At 56.7% G+C, this 19,076-nt stretch overlaps 1 protein-coding gene across 9 annotated transcripts; it reads right to left on the reverse strand.

The window, feature by feature from the left end:
• Positions 1–1,961: 1,961 nt before the first annotated feature.
• On the reverse strand, positions 1,962–16,539 carry CELF3 (CUGBP Elav-like family member 3). 9 transcript variants are annotated; one of them, XM_034654290.1, is made up of 14 exons: positions 16,490–16,539; positions 15,635–15,740; positions 14,326–14,408; positions 9,191–9,239; positions 8,659–8,787; positions 8,441–8,520; positions 7,429–7,572; positions 7,126–7,267; positions 6,687–6,836; positions 6,259–6,324; positions 5,826–5,963; positions 5,411–5,554; positions 4,590–4,727; positions 1,962–2,955 (listed from the first exon to the last, which is right to left on the reverse strand). In XM_034654290.1, the coding sequence occupies exons 4-13, from the start codon at positions 9,237–9,239 to the stop codon at positions 4,600–4,602; spliced, it is 1,170 nt and encodes a 389-aa protein (XP_034510181.1). In that variant the 5' UTR covers positions 14,326–14,408; positions 15,635–15,740; positions 16,490–16,539; the 3' UTR covers positions 1,962–2,955; positions 4,590–4,599. The 9 variants fall into 9 exon arrangements, with proteins under 9 accessions (XP_034510181.1, XP_034510175.1, XP_034510173.1 ...); XM_034654284.1 differs by lacking the exon at positions 16,490–16,539 and having other exon boundaries at positions 8,659–8,784; positions 15,635–16,483; XM_034654282.1 differs by lacking the exon at positions 16,490–16,539 and having other exon boundaries at positions 15,635–16,483.
• Between the last annotated feature and the right edge of the window lie 2,537 nt (positions 16,540–19,076).

Consider the following 19,076-nt stretch of genomic DNA (forward strand, 5'->3'; position numbering starts at 1 on the left):
TTTTAGAAGAAGCTGCTGTTTCATCCTGCTTGGTCTGAATTAGGGGGTCCTATTGTCCTCATTTCTTATTTCTTCCGCTTTCCCATTTTAGTACTGCTCAGGCCTCCCCTGCTCAGAAGAGGTGGTAGTGAACTTCGGGAGCTAACAGAGCTGCCCTTCTTTATACCCTTCTTACTATATTTGAAGCTCATGTGATGCCTAAGAAATCTGTTTATACAAGATACAAGTTCGGAGCTGCTTTTTCTGTCTCCGAGTGTCTTACGTTTTGCCGTCAAAGTACGTGGAGATGATGAGCACTGGGTGATGTACGGAATTATTGAATCACTATATCGTACACCAGAAGCTAATATAACACTAACTATACTGGGGTTAAAAGCATTTTTAAAAAGGACCTGGAGAATCCCTGCCCCCAAAATGTTTTGTTTCCCCCAAAAGACCCCTCTGGGTCTCCCTCTTCATCATTCAACTTATATCTACTGCTTCTCTGGAGAAAATCTGGTGGCAGCCTTGCAGGGAGGGGCACAGCAATGAGCAGAGACAATAAGTACTCTTCAGTGTTTGGTGAGGGGCTGCCTGAGATCAGGGAAGATACCAGGAGGAGGAAACTTCCGAGTCCTTTTGCCTCCCAACTCCCACATCCCCGGAGAACCCACCAGTCAGTATGTCACCCTGGGAGATGCTCTTGGGTCTAAAATTCACCTTCCATCTTTCTGTCCTGACCTAGAAACTGTGGTGAGGCCACAGTGAGACAGTTCAAGGGAAAATTCCTGGTGTTGATACCAACTCCTGCTATCCTTACACTTTTGCTTGTCTGTGACCACACGCATACACGCACACACACACCTATATATTTGAGATTTCAGATGCTCCTGGCTGGATTCTCTTCCTTCTGAATAAGGCCCCATCCCTGATATCTGCCAATCTAAGAGACTTTCTTCCCTGAAACAATATCCACAGATATGTTTCTATTGTACTTCACATGTTGGTTCTCTTTTTACTACTCTCAGTTTGGGGCAGTTTAAGAGAAGGCCAAAGTACGGGGCTGAGCTGGGGGTGGGTGGTAAGGATTCACGCATCCTGGTGGGACAGCTCGGCCTAAGGCTGGCTGGGCTGGAAGTTACGTAAGCAAGTTTTAAGTGGGGGGCATAATGAGGGTGGGGTAGCAGGTTGCTGCTAAAAGCAAGTGGCCCAGATGCTGTGAAGTCACACACTACCCCTATGTGAGCCCCTTGAACCCAACCCCAAAGTAGTTCACAGAGAAGAATCTAAGAACTGAACCGGAGGGACCTCAGGGCTTATGCAGTCCACCTTCTGCGTGATGAGAATCGCTGACACAGTACCTGCTTGGTACTTGTTGGGATCTTTGCCTTGGGTCAAAGAACAGGTAGTTGAGCCTGCTAGACGAGAGAATCACGGGCTTTGGAGTCTGGCATATTGGGCCTCCTTCCTGCAGCCATCCCTTAGTAGCTTTGTGACTCTGGGTAAGTCAATTACCCTCCCAAGCCCTTTTTAACCTGTCTGTAAAATTCTATCCTGCCTCACAGAGTTGTTGGGAGGTTAAATGAGGAAATGTACATTAAGGGCCCACAACAGAATCACAGCAAAGCTTAGCTCCCTGTATCCCCACTGGTGGGTGCAGGGACAGCTCACCCCCATGAACAAGGGAGAAATGGAGATCAGGAATATGAGACTCAAGTCCCCAGCCTTCAGAGTGACAGGGCTGGATACAAAAGAGGCCTGCGGGCCTGCCCGCTTCCCTCTTTGCCTAGTGCTGCAGAGCATTCCAGCATGAAGCCCCAAGGAAGGGCGGAAGAATGGGATCATGAAGCCACGGTCAAGACCTGGACCTGCTCAAAGGTCTTGGACCCTCCTGACAGGTCTCTTTCCCAAACCTCCCTCCCTTCCTCCCCTCCCCAGTGCGCAAAATCCCCTACCCTCAATTTTCCAAGACTCTTATTTGATGCTTTTAAACTTTTTTCTTTATTTAGACAGAAAAGACCAACTCTTTAAAAGTAAAATGCAATAAATAAATAAGTTAAGCATAGAGAAGTGTCTGAAATGGACTTCCCAGTCTCCCCTTACCATTCCCACCCCCACCCCTTTCCCCTAAAACCTCTTCCTAAAGAAAATGATCAGGTAATAAACCCCTGTAACCCTCCCCACACCCCTCCTCCCAAATACCCAATTACCCCCAAAGCAAAGGGAGAAATCAAGAGAGGGAAAAAATCCAAGGGAAACATTGTCTAAACTCCCAGAAAGAGAGATGGCAGCGTCCGGGCCGGGCCGGGCTGGATAACGCACGGGTGGTAGTGGTATTTACACGGAGGGGACCAGCAGAGACTGTAAACATTTTTAGGGGTTGGGGGGAGGTCTTTTCCTCATGAAAGGAGGAGGGTCTCTGTGGCTGACTGGTGGAGAGGCAGCCCTCAGGGCTCCCCCACACCCTCCTTAGAGGGGGCCCATGGGGGAGGCAGTGAGTTTTAGGGCTGGGAGCCCAAGGTTCAGGGATATCCTACCTCTAGCTGAGGGTGTCAGGGAGTGTGAGAACCAGCTTCTGAGAAACCCCTAATGTGGGGAAGAGGCTGGGGTGAGGGTGAGGTGGGGAGCTTGTGGAAGGCCCCTCTGCCCTCCCGGGGGCCACAGGCCCGCTGGTGGGGGAGGCAGGTGCGAAAGCTGGGCACAGAAGTTCAGCACAGGAGCCCCAGCAGAAGGCAGATACCCCAGAGCCTTCGAGCCTGTTCCTTGCTCCCTCACAAAGGCCAAAAGGGCACCTGGGAGGAAACAGGCCCTTCAGGAGGGGCGGGGTGGTGGGAATGGGCCGGTGTCCTGTTCCCCCAGGGCTGTGAAGCAGCTTTTGCCCCAGAGCCCCATGAGGCCCCGGGCAGGTGTGCAGAGAGGGCTGGGACCAGACGTGGGGAGAGGCGTGTGGTGCCCCTTCCTCTGGTGTCTCCAGACCTGTGAAGGAAGGAGACATGGGTGAAGCTGTGGGGAAGACACAGCCAATGCAGGTCACAGGCCCTGCCAGGGAAGAGGTAGCTGGGCTGGCTGATGCAGGATAGGATGGGGCCGCCTGGGGAAGGCAGGTCATTGGAAAGGCCTCAGTCCAGATGGAGCCCCCCAGCTGTTGGCCAAGGGGCAATGATGGAGGAGACAGGAGGGAGAGGGCCCATGATATAAGAAACCAAAGGATATTCAGAAGGAGATATTCACACAGCCCGTGAGAGAAAGAACGGCTGGAAGATATGGTGACAGGGACTGGAGGGGACAAAGCAAAGGAGTGAGACAACAGGCAGGCAGGCAGAGATAGCTAAGAGAAAGGAGGAGAAGGGGCAGCGGACAGACAGACACCTGGAGGAAGAGCAAGGCCGCCAGACTAGGACCTGGGGCTGGGCTTAGGGCTGCAGACTTGAGGGCTGAGACCCCCAGCCCCTAGAGTGCTCTCATTCCTTTTCAGAAAGGAACAAAGAAAGCAAGAGAGAAATGCACAGAAACACAGACCACAGTCACCAACCACTGTTGACCAAGCACATCCCGCGAGCTGCCCCCGGCCCTGACCCTGGGCTGAGGGGCGCTTCCCTCCGCGGCCCCCTCCCCAAATAACAAACAATAGGCTCCAAAGACAACACGCTCGTTCCATGCAACTTACAGGGGCCCGGAGCAGGGGTCCGGGGATGGGGGCTTCGGCCGACAATGGACACGGGCCCTGGGCTGGGGGGCCCCCAGGGTGGGGGGAGTTAAGCAGCCAGGATTGGGGGGAAAGGGGGAGAAACAGAAGATGTGGGTATTGTTCTTGGGTTGTGTTTTTTTCAGGGGTTTGGTCCAAAGGAGATTAAACAAACACAAAAGTCACCAAAGCTCACAGCTCTGTGGCCATGAGGCTAGGGTGGTGGTGGCAAAGGGGTGGAGAGGACCCATTTAGTGAAATTCAGGCAGTCCAGCATTTTGGCCTCCTCCGCCTAAACCGAAGCTGCTCCTGGGAGGCCTGAAGCTTGGACTCCCCCCAGTCTGTTCTATGCACTCTCCACTGTCCCACGGCTCTGTACTACATAACAGTCCAGGGTCTATACTACTGGAGTCCAGGGCACTGAGGGTCTGATGTCCCCACCTCTCAGGAAGATAGTTATTCCAGGAGCCATGATTCTAGAACCCTCCAGTACCTTATACCAGTCCCCTTACTTCCCCAACTCTACTCCCCTAATTCCACTCCGACCCAGAGGAAAACCAAAAAGAGAGAGACACACAAACACATGGACACAGACAAATGAGACCAGATACTGAGGAAGACCGGGGAGGGGACACAGATCTAGACAGACCTGGCTCTCTCTGGGGTCACAGTCTGTGTGTGTGTGTGTGTGCGCGCGCCCATGTGGATGTGTGTGTGTGAGAGAGAGAAAGAGAGAATGACTCGGGAGAGTGAAACACAGCAGAAGGATCTATACCAGGTCCCTGCTTCAAGTGCCCAGAGTTGGGGTGGGGGTGGGGTGGGCATCCCTGAGGCTGGGGGAGCAAGGGGTGGGGGCGGTCCAAGTGAGGGCCCTGGCTTCAGTGTGAGGGAGCTGAAGAGGTCACAGGACGGGAGCAGGACCCACCTGGGGGCCCTCAGTAGGGCCGGTTGGCATCCTTAGGCCGCTTTAGCTGGACTTTGAGGCGCTTCATGCCAATCTGGAAACCGTTCATGGCCTGGATAGCAGCCTGGGCACTGGCCGGATTGTCGAAACTCACAAAGCCTGAGGTGAGAGGGGCATAAGGCCCAGCCCAACCCCACCTCACTTGCCTGTGCTGAGGGCCAGAACCTGCTCTTTGGCTCCCTGGCACCACCCTACTTCCTCCCGGGATCCTGAATGCCTGGCACACAGTAGGCATTCGACGGGTAGCTGCTGACTGATAGGGTGAGTAAATGAATGTGGTCCAGCCACTCACATGCACTAGGACATTCTTTCCGGCACTCTTTGAAGGGCAGCCCCTTCCTCAGCCTGGATAACTCTGACCTGCCTTTTGAAAACACCACTTGTGGCCCTTCATGACTTCTCAAGCAGGGAGGACAAGGCTCCTTCTCCCCTGAAGCAACTTTTCAAAGACACAAAGGCAAAAAACTCCACTCCCTAAGACTTCCTTTTGAAAACCAAACATCCCGTCCGAGCCTCTTCCAGACCTCATGGAACATGACTCTGACCAGGGCTCGAGGAGAAAAGGTGAAGCTGCAGGTTTGGAGGAAGAGCTGGGCCCGGACAGCAGCTGGTACGGGATGCCGAGGGTGGGAGAAAGGCTCTTTCCGACTCTTGGACACTCTGGATTTCAAGGTGTGGGCCCACTGTGACCGTAAATGCCTTCAGCTGTCTTGGACCTTGTCCACATTTGGACTTTGGCAAGAATGTGCCATATTTTATCTTTTGGATCATCATGTTCTTACCAAAACACTTGCTCTGATTGGTGGCCCGGTCAACAAAGACTTTGGCAGAGATGACATGGCCAAAGGGGACAAACATCTGGAGGATCTCCGAGTCCGTGAACTCCTGGGGCAGGTGGTAGATGAAGATATTGCAGCCGTCAGGGCCTGGGTGGCAGCAGAGACAAGAGGAAGAGTTCAGTGATTGGGAAACACTCAGGGGGCAAGGGCCCCACAGAAAGCAGGCCCTGAGAGGACCCTCCAGTCCCAGCCCCCAGCATGCAGGCCAGGGCGCCAGACACCTCTTCCCCACTTGCTCTCTTCCCACACACGGGGCCAGAGTCAGGCTTGGAGCAGGCGACAGGGAGGCCCCGGCCCAGGAGAGGGGCGCTCCTATCCCCGAAGGCTCTGGGCTGGGAGGAGCGCGCCCAGGCCGCACCTTCCCGTTGCTGCTGCTGCTGTTGCGGCTGCTGGGGCGGCTGCTGCTGCTGGGGGGGAGGTGGGGGCTGCTGGGCGACCAGGGTGGGAGGCTGCGGGAACGCGGGAGCGACCAGGCTGTAGGCTGCTGGGTAGGCCGCTGCGGTGGGAGAACGGAGAGCTAGCGGATGTCCCCAGATTCCCCCCACCCCGCCCCGGCTCCCGGGGCCCTCTGGCCAGCCCTGCCTCCCTCCCCCCAGCCCAGGCCAGTGCAGTGGACAGGGCTGAAAGGTGTCAGAGAAGGAGCCGCCTGGGACTCTGGGCGCACCGCCCCTAACGGTAGGACACGTAGGAGCTGTCGGGAAGCGCAAGGAGGTGGCTGGCAGGGCGGGGCGCCTGGCAGCCCAGCCTCTGTCCCCCGCTGCCCCTCCTGTCAGGGGGCCCGGGCTCCTCACCTGTGTAGTGCTGCATCCCCGCATAGGCCTGCTGCAGGGGGTCCACGGGGGCCGCGGGGCTCTGGGCTGGGGAGAGCAGCGCTGACTGTGAGGGTGGGGCAGGACGCAGAGCGAAGGCCAGGTGGGGGGGCGGTGGGGGACAGCCTCACAGGGCACGGGGTGTGGCAGGAGCGTGCGCAAAGGCACAGAGCCGCGGGAGGAGGGCAGAGCGTGGTCTGTGACTGGCCGTGCAGCCCTGCACTCCTCCAAGCCTCAGCTGCCCTGGCTGAGCGGCCAGGGGCATCCCTGCCCGAGCCGGACAGAGCAGGAGAAAGCCCCTAATCACCCCAAGGCCTGGAGAGGGACGTGTGCCACGGCCGTCTGCCGCCCACGGGAGCCGTGGCTTTGATAGTGGCTGGGGAGAGAGGGGGGCAGGCAGAGACCCCCACCTGGGTAGGGGTGAACCCCGTTGGGATACAGAGCATCAGGGGCAGGCTGCCCGGTGGGCTGCGTGGGCACTGGGCTGTAGCCGTTGACGCCCAGGGCAGCAGGGATTGCAGAGACGGGCGTGGCAGCGATGGCAGGAGGGGTGCTGGTTCCTAGGGAGGAGAAAGCGACAGAGACAGAGCGGAGAAGCGAGAACACACGCACAAACGCGGAGAACCCGTCAGCAGCGAGCATTAGCAGAGAGCACTAGGAATCTGCTGGCTTCTTTGGAAACCTCTGATACTGTCTGCAGCAATACCATTCAGGTCTGCAGGCAGAGGGAGGAAGCAGGCCACTGAGCAGTGCCCTGTGTCCCACCCCCCGCCCTCCGACACACAGCGGGGTGGCTCCTCTGACGGGTCCCATTCACACCCAGCCCAACCAGTCTCGCCTGGGCCTTACCTGAGGATGGGGTGATAGGAGTGGCGATGAGGCCATTGGCATTGATGGCGGCCATGTGCTGCATCTGCACGGCAGCCATGGTGGCCATGGGGCTGAGGTAGGCGCTGTGAGCCGCTACCAGGGCTGCCTGCTGCTGCATCAGCTGGGGGAAGGGCAAGAGAGGACAGTGGGAGCAAGTCCCCTGTGCCCAGCCTGGTTCCCCTCCCAGCCCTGGGCCTTGGCACTGGAAGGGTGGGGACCGGTCCTGGAAGCCAGGAGGAGACAGGGATGGGCCAGGCCCGGTACACAGGGGTCGGTGCTCACGGCCTGGGTGTAGGCGCTGTAGGCTCCAAACTGCAGGGCGATGGGGCTGAACATGCCCAGCTGGGTAGCCACCTGCTGCATTCGGCGGAGACCTCGCTCCTTCTCCGTGTCAGCAAACTTCACCACCAGGCTGGATGAGGCACCCTGGGCAGGGGCCATGCGTGTGGTTAGAGGGACAGAGTTGGGATCTCTCCTCCCCAGAGCCCTCAGGGACCGGCCTCAGTTCCACCCCCTCAGGCTTAGCCTCTTTGGGAGGGCAGACGTCACTGCGCCTCTGTCAAAGGCGAAGATTTTAATCCCAGCCTCCCCCTGTACCAGGATGTGCAAGAGACTAGAAAAAGTTGAGGAACTCGAAGGCATGTGCTTGAAAAGGGAAAGGCCCACTGGAACCGAAGGGCATCCCTGGCTTCTCCGTGAGGATTCTCAGCCGGAAATTATCTCCAGGGTGGATCAGCCACAGCCAATAGTTACTCTCAGGCTGGTTGTGGCAGCTAGCTGCCCCAGCCCCCGTACCGCGCACCCAAACCTCATCGTGTGTTCAGAGGACGAAGCCTCAAGTTTTAATACCACCGTGGACTAAATAAAAACCCAACCCAAGAACATTTGCAGAGATTGTTGTAGAACCCTGGAATCTAGAATGCAGCTCTCTATTTAGTGTTGTATCCTCTTGACCAAGTTCCTGCTAAATGCTTGCCCAGCCTCTGCTGAGGGAGCCTCGGGTCAGCTAGTATCGTTTGAGAAATTTGCTCTGCTGGAGAGCCCTCCACGATTGCAGTCAGTTGACCCACTGCTAATGTACAGAGGGCATGGGGGCCTCTAAGCCAGTGTTCCAATGCCCAGCCAGTGAGGGTGGGGGGTACGGGAAGGTGGGGGAAGAGACAGGAGATGGAGAGGCTGAGGGGGGGAGGAGGCCAGAGAGGAGGGCAAGGCATGTGGACTGGAGGTGAGGGACAGGGGTAGGGGTCAGAGGTGGGGAGATGCCATCTGAAATGTGAATGTGAGGGGGGCTCACCGGCAGAGTCCGGCTGCTGTGAAGGGTGTTGATGGCCGCCTGGGCCTCCGCGTGGGTCTGGAACTTCACAAAGGCGCAGCCTACAGCATCCAAGAGCAGGGAGGAAAGGGTGAGTGCTCACCCCCAAAGGCCCCCCGCTGTCACCGTTGCTGGGAAGCCAGGGGAGATGCGCAGGAAGGCCAGAGGGCCCGGTTGGGGAAGGGGTAGCGACTGGATACCTTTGCTGGTGCCATCCGGCCCCCGGAGCACAGTGCACTCGTCTATGGTCCCAAAAGGCTCGAACATCTTCCTGACGTCCTCATCTGTCTGCTGCTTCCCTAGCATCCCCACAAAGAGCTTCCGGTCTTCTGGGGGGTAAGGCACAGGAGGAGGGGCCTATTCAGGGCACCCTGGCTGCTTTCCCAACTCTATTCTGCTTGGGACAGGCAGGAATCCTGCCCTTCACCTTCAACAATGCCCTGGAGCTCCAGGCACTGCCCTCGCCCTAGGACTAAGGCTTCTAGCATGTGAAACCGGTGATGTTTGGGGAAATGCTCAGCCCAGTTCTGAAGGACTTGCACTTTACCCTGGGCTGCAGTTTTGCCATCTCTACAATGGGCTGGATGACATCCCCTCTGACCACACTGACTTCAATCCCCGCCTGGACCGGGAACCCTATGGAATTCTCGGATTTTCTTCCTCAAGAGAGGCTGCCCCTCAGCTAGTCCAAGCCCTGGGCCTGAGTCCCAAGTCCAAAGGTACAGCACCTACCTCCTCGGCTCTCGCTGTCGGCCGGCTTGACCTGGATTGGCCTGTTCATCTAAAGAAGAGAAGAGAAGGCAACTGCTGGGGACTCCTCTGAACCCCCCAGGAGCCCTCCCCAGGCCAGGACCTGCAGAAAGGCTAGAGGGAGTAAAACCCAGGCCCTGAACTGCTGATGGGAAGGAAGGGATGGGCCTAATCTGGTTTAGGATTAGGAGCCGAGGGGATTAGAGGCAGTGGAAGGTGAGGAAGTAGAGAGGATGCTCCTGGGGCCAGCTCCGGGCTCCCGTGAGGCCCCGGGTGACTTGGCCAGTGATAAGTGACGCTCTCTTTAGGGGGAGAATGGAACTTCCCATAGGATCTGGGTCCTGAGACAGAGCCCAACCAAGGGGCTATTCAGCAAGAGCTGCCTCAGTTTTACAAAGTAGGGGCAACAGAGGCCACTCCAAATAGGCAACCCCAAGGAAGACTATCGACCCAGGGACACCCCACAGATGCCACGATTTCCTTCTGACCCCTAGAGGTGTGTCTGCTTCTCTATCTGCCCCCCTACACCCCTTGACCCCAGGGGGAAGGCACTCGGGCAGCACAAAGGGAGCAGATGCCCAGTCTCCGTGGCAACGGGAGAATGCGCGCCATGGCAACCGCCCACTCAGCCTGATTTATCCCTCCCGTCGCCCTGGCGACCATGGTGACGTCATCACTTCTGCTGCTCCACACACCCGGAGAAGGAGTGTGGGGGGGTGAGAACAGGGTAGGCTGGGGGTGGAGGATTTGGTGGGGGCTGGGCGGTGGGGGAAGGGCCCAGGACAAGCTTCCTGACTCGCGCTGAGCAGAGGCTTTGCAGGAGCCACCCTGTCCCTTCCTCTGCCTTCCTTGGCCAGATCAAATCCTTGGTGTCTCACAGCTGAGAGGGCCCCAAAGGAGGAACTGCGGTCCCGCGCTCTTTTGACATTCTCCCTGTACCCTGAAGTCCTCTAGAGCTCTCGCTTCTCTTCACTCCTGCAGCACCTCCCTTTGTTCAGTCTCCAGTGGAAATGCAGACACCCCCCCCCATTCCACTCTCCGCGTTCTTGTCTGGTGAGGGGACTTAGCAATGCCTTCTGCAGGATGATCTCCTTAACGGGTGGGGAGCATCTTCGGAACTGGAGGGAGGGGATGGACTCAATATTTCGTGTCTGAAAATATTTTGCTATTGAGGGGCAGTCCTAGCTCCAGTGACCAAAAATAGATATTAAACAAAAGAAACCATTTCTCTACAATCCGAGGAGGGGCTAGGGGTATCCTCATGAAAGACACTGGACTGGGAGTCAGGAGGCCTGGGTTCAGGGACTGGCCCTACCACTCACTAGCTGGGTGACCTTGGACAAGTCACTTCTCTCCTCAGGGCCTCAGTGTTCTCATCTGTAAAACAGTGGGGCAGACCAGGTGGTGGTGAGTCAGGTTCCCCTCAGCTCCCATGTTCCAGCCTTTGCGTGTCCAGCCTTTGCGTGTCGTCACTTCACAGAGAAGCGTGGGACTGATAGTTACCCCTTGCCCCTTCTCACACCAGAGCCTCCTCCCTGGTATCAGGCCGTTCCAGTCAGTCTGACAGGACTCTGCTTGTGAGGTATCCTCAGCCCTGGATCAAACCTAAGCCCCACCTCAGCTGACACTCCGGTCCTGCTCCACCCCCATTTATGGATCTGAGAGCAGCTGGCTGGGGGGAGGTGGGTAACAGTCACCCAAATCCTCCAGCCAATCTGCCCCCAGCTTTATCTTCCACCAATCTGGGATTATCCCATCGAGGTTCAATCCCCTCAGGAGCCTGTGTGTGTGTGTGTGTGTGTGTGTGTGTGAGAGAGAGAGAGAGAGAGAGAGAGAGAGAGAGAAAGGTGTGTGTGCGGGTGGGGGTTCCATGCCCCGCGCTCTCAGCGTCCGTTAGGCAATCAGGAAGTGCCCCGCGGGCACCTCAGCACCAGCCACGCCCCCTCCAGAACAGGTAGAATCCCAATCAGGGTCTTTCCACAACGCCAGGGGATTCTTCAGTTGACACTAACCCCTTCCCAAAATGCCCCTAGGGATTGCAGTTCTGGTCAAGGATGGGGAACCTGAGACCCAGGGAGGAAGGATGCCATTCCCTTGCTGCACGGACTCCCAGGCACAAAAATAGCACCTCAGTAAATATCCACAGCTGATAGGGATTCACACAAAGACACACGCAAGCGCACAGGCCGCCGGGCAGACCATGTTGACAGAAGGCTCCCCTCACTCCCACACAGATAGACAGCCTCCCTCTGTGGCCCCCAGTGACCCATGCCCAGGCTCTCCTTCTTGGCCTGGCACTTCCTGTGGGAAGCTTGGTCTTTGTTAGCTCAGCTCGGGCACACCTGCCCCCTCCCCTGAGTCCAGCTGGGCCCTGTTTACCTGGCAACCCGGAGTCAGGCGCCTCTTCCCTAGCCACCGCCAGCCAGGTGATAAGCCCTCGCGAGGGCCTCCCAAAGAAGAAGAGGCTATTTATACTGCAAGTATCACTCAGACCGCTCCCCCGCCGACTTGGTCACTCATAAGGCCCTCATCCTTTTCACCAATAGCAAAGACCCCACTTCCAGGAAGAGATCATATTTCCAGAAAATCTCATTCTCCTGAGGACACAGGCCTGCTGCTCTGCTACCCCTGGCTCCGGACTTCCCTCCACCCGGTGTCCCAGACCACACATGGGTCCTTTCCATGGGGCCAGAATTCACTGGCTCAACAGCAAGCCGACAGGGAGAGCCCAGGTCCCCAGAGTGCATATTTTGGAGAGGGCGTAGGGCAGGCTAGGCAGAAGTCCCTCCCCCCACCACCTCCAGGAGGCCACACCCTCCGGGCGGGAAGAATCCAGGGGCCTGTAGCCAAGCCCCTCCTGGGAACACTCAGGGGAGAGAAAAGGAAATGGGGCTTGACAGCCACAGGCCCAGCCTCCATTCTTCCTCTCTGCCGCAGAAGCATCACCCTAATACGGTGGCACCTTGCAGATTCCGGGTGACAGAGGTGGGGAGAAAGGAGAGAGGGCTAAATGCCCCCATTAAAAAAAAAGCCTATATTGGGGCACCTGGCTGGCTCAGTTGGTGGGACACGTGACTCTTGATCTCAGGGTTGTGAGTTCGAGCCCCACGTTGGGTGTAGAGATTACTTAAAAATAAAATCTTAAAAAAAAAAAAAAGAAGACTGTATTAGGAGAGTGTGGAGGGAACCTAGACAGCAGGAAGAACTTCCCACAGAGCTGGCACACTAAACAGGCATGCATGCACGCGCGTACACACACACACACACACACACACACATTGAATGACTAAGGAAACAACACTCCCAGGAAGGCAGGTGGTGGAGAAAAGACCTGGGGGATACAAAGGGTCAGGCAGAGCCTGGCCACAGACATCTGCTCCCCTAGGACGATGGGACCCCTCATTTCCTACTAGAGGCTCTGTCAGGCCAATCTGGATCCTGTCCCCCTGAGACAACGGCCAAAGTAGAGGCCTCAGCGTCACCCGGGAGCTCACTCAGGAGCAGGGCTAGACAATCATTAACCAGGTGCCCTTCTCCCTCACCTCCCACCCTGGGCCTATTTTTTTTCAGGAAGGGGAGGCAGAGCCTTTCTACATGCAGACAGTTGGAGCCCCGTCTGAGCACGCAGGCAGCTGGAGCGGCTGACCCAGGGCAGGCGCCTGGCTAGCAAGACAGCAAGAAAAAAGGAGATGTGGCAATGGAGATGGGAACTACTGATTTGTCAGGGGTCTCCACAGAGAAAAGGAAAGAAAGGAAAGTGGAGATGTGACGTGATAGAAACCAGGCTTCCCAGGGATGCGTGTACCCACACCCACACAGCCAGGCTGGCGGGCACACGTGCACACATGTGCACACGCATGCGTGCACACACAGGCTCCCTGGATCCCAAGCCCTCTCTCACACACACGCACACCACACGCACAGATCCTTAATTCCATGGGCCGGGGCTGTTCTGGCCGCCTTGCCACCAGCTAGGACAAGACAGAGGGGTGAAAGTCAGGCGGGCTGTGGGATTTGCTCTCCTAGCCGTACTCAAGGGTTGAGGGCCACAGAGGGGGTGGGTCACAGACCTACTGAAGGTTTGAAGTTGGGAGTTGTTGAAGCAGTTCTGATTTTCCTGGATGCCCCCACCCTCTTTGCCCATCTGTTTTGTCTGTTCCCTTCCCAGGACAGGATGGAGAATCAGCCTTTTTCCCCATTTCCCACGTGGGGGCAGGGGTAGAGGCTGTGGCACGTGTGTCTCCAGCACCCAGGCTGTGCTCAGCAAATGCTTGCTGAAGGGATGGATGGGGTTAGCTCTCACTACCCCTTCCCGGGGCTCTGGGGTGGGAGACAACAGAAGCACATAGACAGTGGAACAGAACAGCGCATCCTTTCCCCCAGGCTGCATGGCTGGAGGCATCCTGACATTCTCTATCCCTGCCAGGCCAGGCCTGGAGCAATCTGCAAGGCTGTCTCAGAAGAAGAGAAAAAGAGCTCTGACTTTTCAGGAGAGATGCCATGTCCGGAGGGCATCCCTGCCGCCCAGGGCACATTTTGGGGGTCAGGCCTGATCCTCTGCAGTGATGTCTTCCCCTGCTCTTGCTTGCCCCCCAGCCCAGGCCCACCCAGGCCCTGCTCCACCCTGATGCCCAAAGCTCTTCCTAGGAGACACGAGGTGAGTCTGTCAGAGCTCAGAAGCCAGCACAGAGATGCTGGGCCAGCGCGCACCAGCTGTCCGTGTCACAGCCAGACATCCCACCTCAGAGCCGCCAAAGAGTACCTGGGTGCCTCCTGCTTGCTTTGCCACACACTTGGTGTCCCAGTCTGTCCCCACACCTCCCAACCAGCTAAGTTTTCTCCCTAAGTGTTGCCCCATGAGCAGGTTGGGAAGTGGGGGAGGGGTGGCATTTGCTCCTTGCAAAGTCACATTTGCTCTGCTAATTGCTCTCTTCCTTCTCTCCAGGTAGAAGAAATGAATGCATCTCCAGCAAGAAAGAGGGGTGTTAGAAGGAGAGGGGGTCTTCCTGGTGATGAGAGGAGGTAGAAAATGTGCTCCATGTCTCAGGAAGGTGGAGAGCCCCCTGCACCTTCTAGGGCCCTTCTCAGCCCTCTGGCCCCACAAATATGGGACTCACCCCTGGAAGCGTCTTCTGTTCGTGCAGGGCGCTCTGGGCCTTCAGGGCTGAATCGCGGGCACAGTATGTCAGGAAGGCACATCCTGAGGAGGGGCAGGGGCAGAGAGACCGGGTGGGGATGAGTCCCTGATCTCCCCTCCCTAAAAGGCTCCCCCCAACCACGAGACGGAGGACTGGGAGACTTGTCTCTGCTTGCCACCTTCTGGCGGCTGGAATGGGAAGGTGTCTGAGAGGGGCCAGACATTTTGCCCCAGGGAGTCTCTGGGCTGCTGAGCTGGGGACAGAGACCCAGAGCCTGGGAGGTTTCTGTGATGGTGGCGTTGGGAGAAAGGACTGTTGGGAGGGGAGCTTTGTGTGGGGGGGAGAAGGGGCATGTGGTTGCCAGACAAGTGTGTACAGTGTGGTTTCTCTCTTCCTTCGCTGGCCTCTTTTCCCCTTCTCCTTCGTCCCTACCTCCTTCCATCTTGGTCTGCATCACCCCTCTTCTCTCCCATTTTCCCTATTTCCTCATCTCTCTCCAACTCCGCGGGAGGCAGGTGGAGGGTGGAGTGTGGGATAGAGGAGAAGGAAAGGGGAGAGCAGTTCACTGCCAGTCCCTAGGCCAGTGGAGGAGGAGGCAGTGGGCCCCCCACACCCACCCCCAGTACCTGGAGCTCTCCAAGTCCTGACTGGGACCTTACCGTGCTTAGCAAGAGTGCACAGCCCTGGACAGGCCCAAGGAGTGCCTCTTGGCCGGGCTATCTTAACTTCCGGCCCCCACACTTCCCAGATCTATTCTAGTCTCTGTCCTCCACACCCTGCTTCTCAGGTCCCTCTCTTGGGTCCTGGAGCTGCCCTGCCCAGTCCATGTCGACTCTTGCCAGGTTGACCCCCACCCCAATAGTGTCTGAGGCTACTAAGATTCTCAGGCACGCACAAACACACACACACACGCACACACACACACACACACACACACACACACACACACACACACACCCCTGTCCTGCTCCTTATCTCCCAAACCATATCTTTTGGTCCTCCATCCTCCTTTGAGTTCATCCACGACATCACCCCCTCATCTCTGGGATCCACACCTCTGCATCCCCTCGACAACTCTTCCCCCAAAGAGGCCATCCTTAGGCCTGCATCAGAGTCCCCTGCTCACCCTGGCTGTCCTCTTCCAGCTCCTCCATCCCCCCCTTAGCCCCTGAACTCTTTCCTTCCACATTGGCCCTTTCCAGCCCCTCTAGCCCTCCAGGCTGGCTTCCTCTCCGCCCAGCCTCCCCTCCCACCCCTGACACCTCTCCAGCCTGGCCTGACCCCTCACCCTTGTGCAGCCCGGTGTACTTGTCCTTGATGACAGTCAGCTCGAAGATCCGACCAAACTGTTCGAAGATGGGCTTCAGGTCCTTTTCTTCCAGATGCCTCGGGATCTGCCCCACAAACAGCTTGATGGCATCCGGCTCCTTCATTGGGGCGGCCCAGGAGGAGGGGCCGAGGGGAGCAGGGAGAGGCCCACAGGCCAGGGGGAGCTGCCCAGCAAGGAGGCAAGTGGTGGGGGCCGGGGCCCAGCCGGGGCTGGCTTTCCCTTTGGCCCCCAACCACAGTGCTGAGCAGAGCGGCAGCTCTTCACACAAAGGAGGCCCAGGGAGTTGAGGGCTAGGGGGTCAGGGGTCTAGGCAGACACTGTCATGCCACCAGGGGGCATAGCCCAAACAAATGATCTCCCTCCCAGAGATTTGGCAAATATCCCAGGATGGGGATCAATGTGCTCAAGATTTGGAGGATTAGGGTCGTATCAGGGGTGCTGGGAACTGGGGGTTAAGAGTTGGAGTTGGGGAAAGGGCCTGAGGAGGGTGATGGAGAAGGAGGCTTAGGGGTTAGGGGCCTGGTAGGTTGCCAGCAGCGTCGGGGTGGGGGGGCACTCCTGATGTGGGGCAGGTGGAGCTCTCGTTGGCTTTCCCGGGAGGACACCTCCCCTGTGGCTGATCCTTCTGCTGGGTCCGAAGATCCCTGATGCCAGATGCTTGATCTCTGATGGCGGCAGGGCTCCGGGGGTCCCTTTTGCCCTGCCGCCCCCCTTCAGGTCCTCCCCTCAGCCCCCCTCCCACCCCCACCCTGGTCCGGGCCTGGGATGTTGCTGGCTGCTCCCGCTGCTGGGGCTGCCTGCTTTCCCGGTCACCTGGGTCCCGGAGCTCTGCTCTCCGGCCGCGCTCTCCTCAACAAAAACCTCCCCCCTCCACACCCCCCTCCCCACTCCCACCTCCTTTCCCCTGACATCAGTGATGTCAGTCTCAGGGGTAGAATACAAATTCTCTACCCTGGAGAGGGACGCACAATCCAGACAAGAGCCACGCCCTCTTTCTATCTCCTTCCTTCCTGACTCCATTCCCACCCCCAGAAAGGCAGCTGGTCCTGTTGATAATAAACCTTCCCCCATCTTACTCCCCAATCACGAGTTGGGCAAGACACTAAGATGGAGAATTTATAGAGGAGCCCTAAGATGGGGTCCATTGTTCCGGGGGCTGGAGCTGTCCCCGGTGCTGGAAGCAAAGACTCAGGAGAGGGGAGCAGGGGGGAGGAGAGGGGAGCCGGCATCTGGGGAGACTGAGTGTGCGGAGCCAAGGAAAGAATCCAGGGAAAAGAAAATGGCATAGGAACAGTTGGGCAGGTTGGGAGTGGGGGAGGAGGGAGGTATAGATGGGGTGGGAAGCAGGTCTCAGAGCCTGGGGGAAAGGGCAGAAGGGGACCCAGAGAGGAAAGATGGAAAGGGGGGGCAGGGAAGAAGAGAGCGGGGTGAAATGAGCGCAAAGAGAGAACTGTGTATTTTCCAGAAAAGGATCCAAGAAAAACTATGTCTTTCTGGCATTTGCCAACGCCCCCTTCTCTCCCTCTGGGTGGTTTGTGTGTGTAAGTGCGTGGGCAGGGAGGCGGCAGTGGCGACGACTGTGAGAGCTATCGCTCGTAAGCTCCTTGAAGACCAGGGCACGGTTTAATTCAGCATTTTACTGTTTGGGGTCTAGCACAGTGTCTTGCTCATACGTAGTTGCTTAACAATTATTTTTTGAATAAACAGTTGATGCAAAGAACCTCTGACAAGAGCAGATTCCTGATTCCTTTAGGGGGAAGAACCACAGCTGGCAAGCTCCCCAATTTCTCCTCCCTTTGCCCCCCTCTCCCAGTTAGGTTCCTTGGACTAGGACTCTCAAAGTGAGTCAGGTAGCAAAAAGGGATGGGGGGAGCACATTTGGAGGCCATTACTCTCCTAAACAGCTCTTCTTCTACAGGTGAGCTGTTTTCCTATAATCTCAAGGGAGCTTAATTAACTCTTCCATGCACTGGGCCCACTCAGGGCGGCACGCTTCAGTGCAGGGAGTACCTGCTGACATCAACTCTCCAGGACAGGGCAGCCCTTGCTTGCAGCCCTTGTGGAACACCCTGTCTCCTGTCATTCCCTTCTTCATCCCAGAGTGGGGCTGATGTCTCCACAGTGGCACTGGTGTCTCTGAAATACATCCCAACTGAATCCTGGTCGCCCCCATTCCTCAGCTGTCACAGCAGGCAAACCTATCTTCAGGAAGGGGAGTAATAGGAATGGTGCTTAGATGCCACGGTGTCCCAGGCATCGTTCCAAGTGCTTTATATGTACTAATTTGTTTAACCCTCAGCACTACCCTACGGTGTGGGTTCTACCATTACCTCCAAATAAAGATGAGGGCACCAAGGCACCAGGAGATAAAATGACTTGCCTTATGTCACAGAGCTAGAAAGAGGCCTCAGTGAGCCCAGGCAGTCCGGTTCCTGAGTCCTGAGTTTAAGCCCCACATCAAATGCTCCCCATGGGAATGGAAGGAGTTGTTAAGCTTGGCTTTCTTCCTCTTGTGTCTTTAATTGAGCTCTGTGTGAGAGAAGGTCTTCTTCCTACTGCTTGATTCTCTGTTGACCACCTTCCATCCTTCCTTAGCCTGTGTTTGAGTGTGTGTGTGTGTGTGTGTGTGTGTAAATATGATTACACTTCATCAATGGATGCCCAGGTCCTCCCAGTTGGGCTCCTAAGATGGACACGGGGGAGATGGTGGAGGACCCAGTACTGGGTGGTCAGAACACATGATGGCAGTGCCAGGGAACCAAGAGTGCAAACACATCTGGAAAGTAACTTTCCACTCCCTACTCCACCCTCACTGCTCCTTTTCTTGCCTCCTAATCTGATCTCAGTATTTATGGAGATGCTAAACAGATCACACCCTCTGAGGATGGAGCCTAGGAAGACCCCATGGCCCTGTTGATCTGGTTACTCTGTGTCTTGTCAGCAGATCTGCCGCCCTGCTGCTCATTCAGGCTTGGGGCTAATCACATTAATTGAAATATTAAACATCTACAAAAATGAATTATAATGAACTCCCCTTACTCCTCCTCCCAGTCAGCAATGGGGGAGAGAGCTGCAGGCAGCAAAATGCCTCCAACCCTTTGCTTAGTTTGTGGTCCCTGGATGGAAGGTTTCTATCTGAAAGGAGAGTCAGGGTTAAGGGGAGAAGAGCTGGGAGGTTGCGTCAGGCCAACCTTGCTGGGTGGCTGTGGGCACATCTCTGCCTTGTGAGGTAAATCTAGGGCGTTAACCCTACGGCTCAGAGGCTCATTCTGGGGAGTTGCTCTCCAGGAAGAAATGAGGCTTCCAAAGCTTACTTCTTCCAAGGTCCTTTCTCTTTCCACCATCCCCAAGATCCCCCTCTTTCTTATTCTTCTGCATTCAATGCTAAGCTGCCCTACAT

Source organism: Ailuropoda melanoleuca, chromosome 2 (genome assembly GCF_002007445.2).
Source record: "Ailuropoda melanoleuca isolate Jingjing chromosome 2, ASM200744v2, whole genome shotgun sequence".
In the NCBI taxonomy this organism is placed as follows: Eukaryota; Metazoa; Chordata; class Mammalia; order Carnivora; family Ursidae; genus Ailuropoda; species Ailuropoda melanoleuca.

Coding starts and splice junctions, on each gene's coding strand:
- CELF3 (XM_034654282.1), bottom strand. CDS start 15,779: ATGAAGGAGCCGGATGCCATCAAGCTGTTTGTGGGGCAGATCCCGAGG. Junction 6,837..7,125: donor TCCTATCACCCCATCCTCAG/GTAAGGCCCAGG, acceptor TCTCCTCCCTAG/GAACCAGCACCCCTCCTGCC. Junction 5,964..6,258: donor GGGGATGCAGCACTACACAG/GTGAGGAGCCCG, acceptor CTCCCACCGCAG/CGGCCTACCCAGCAGCCTAC.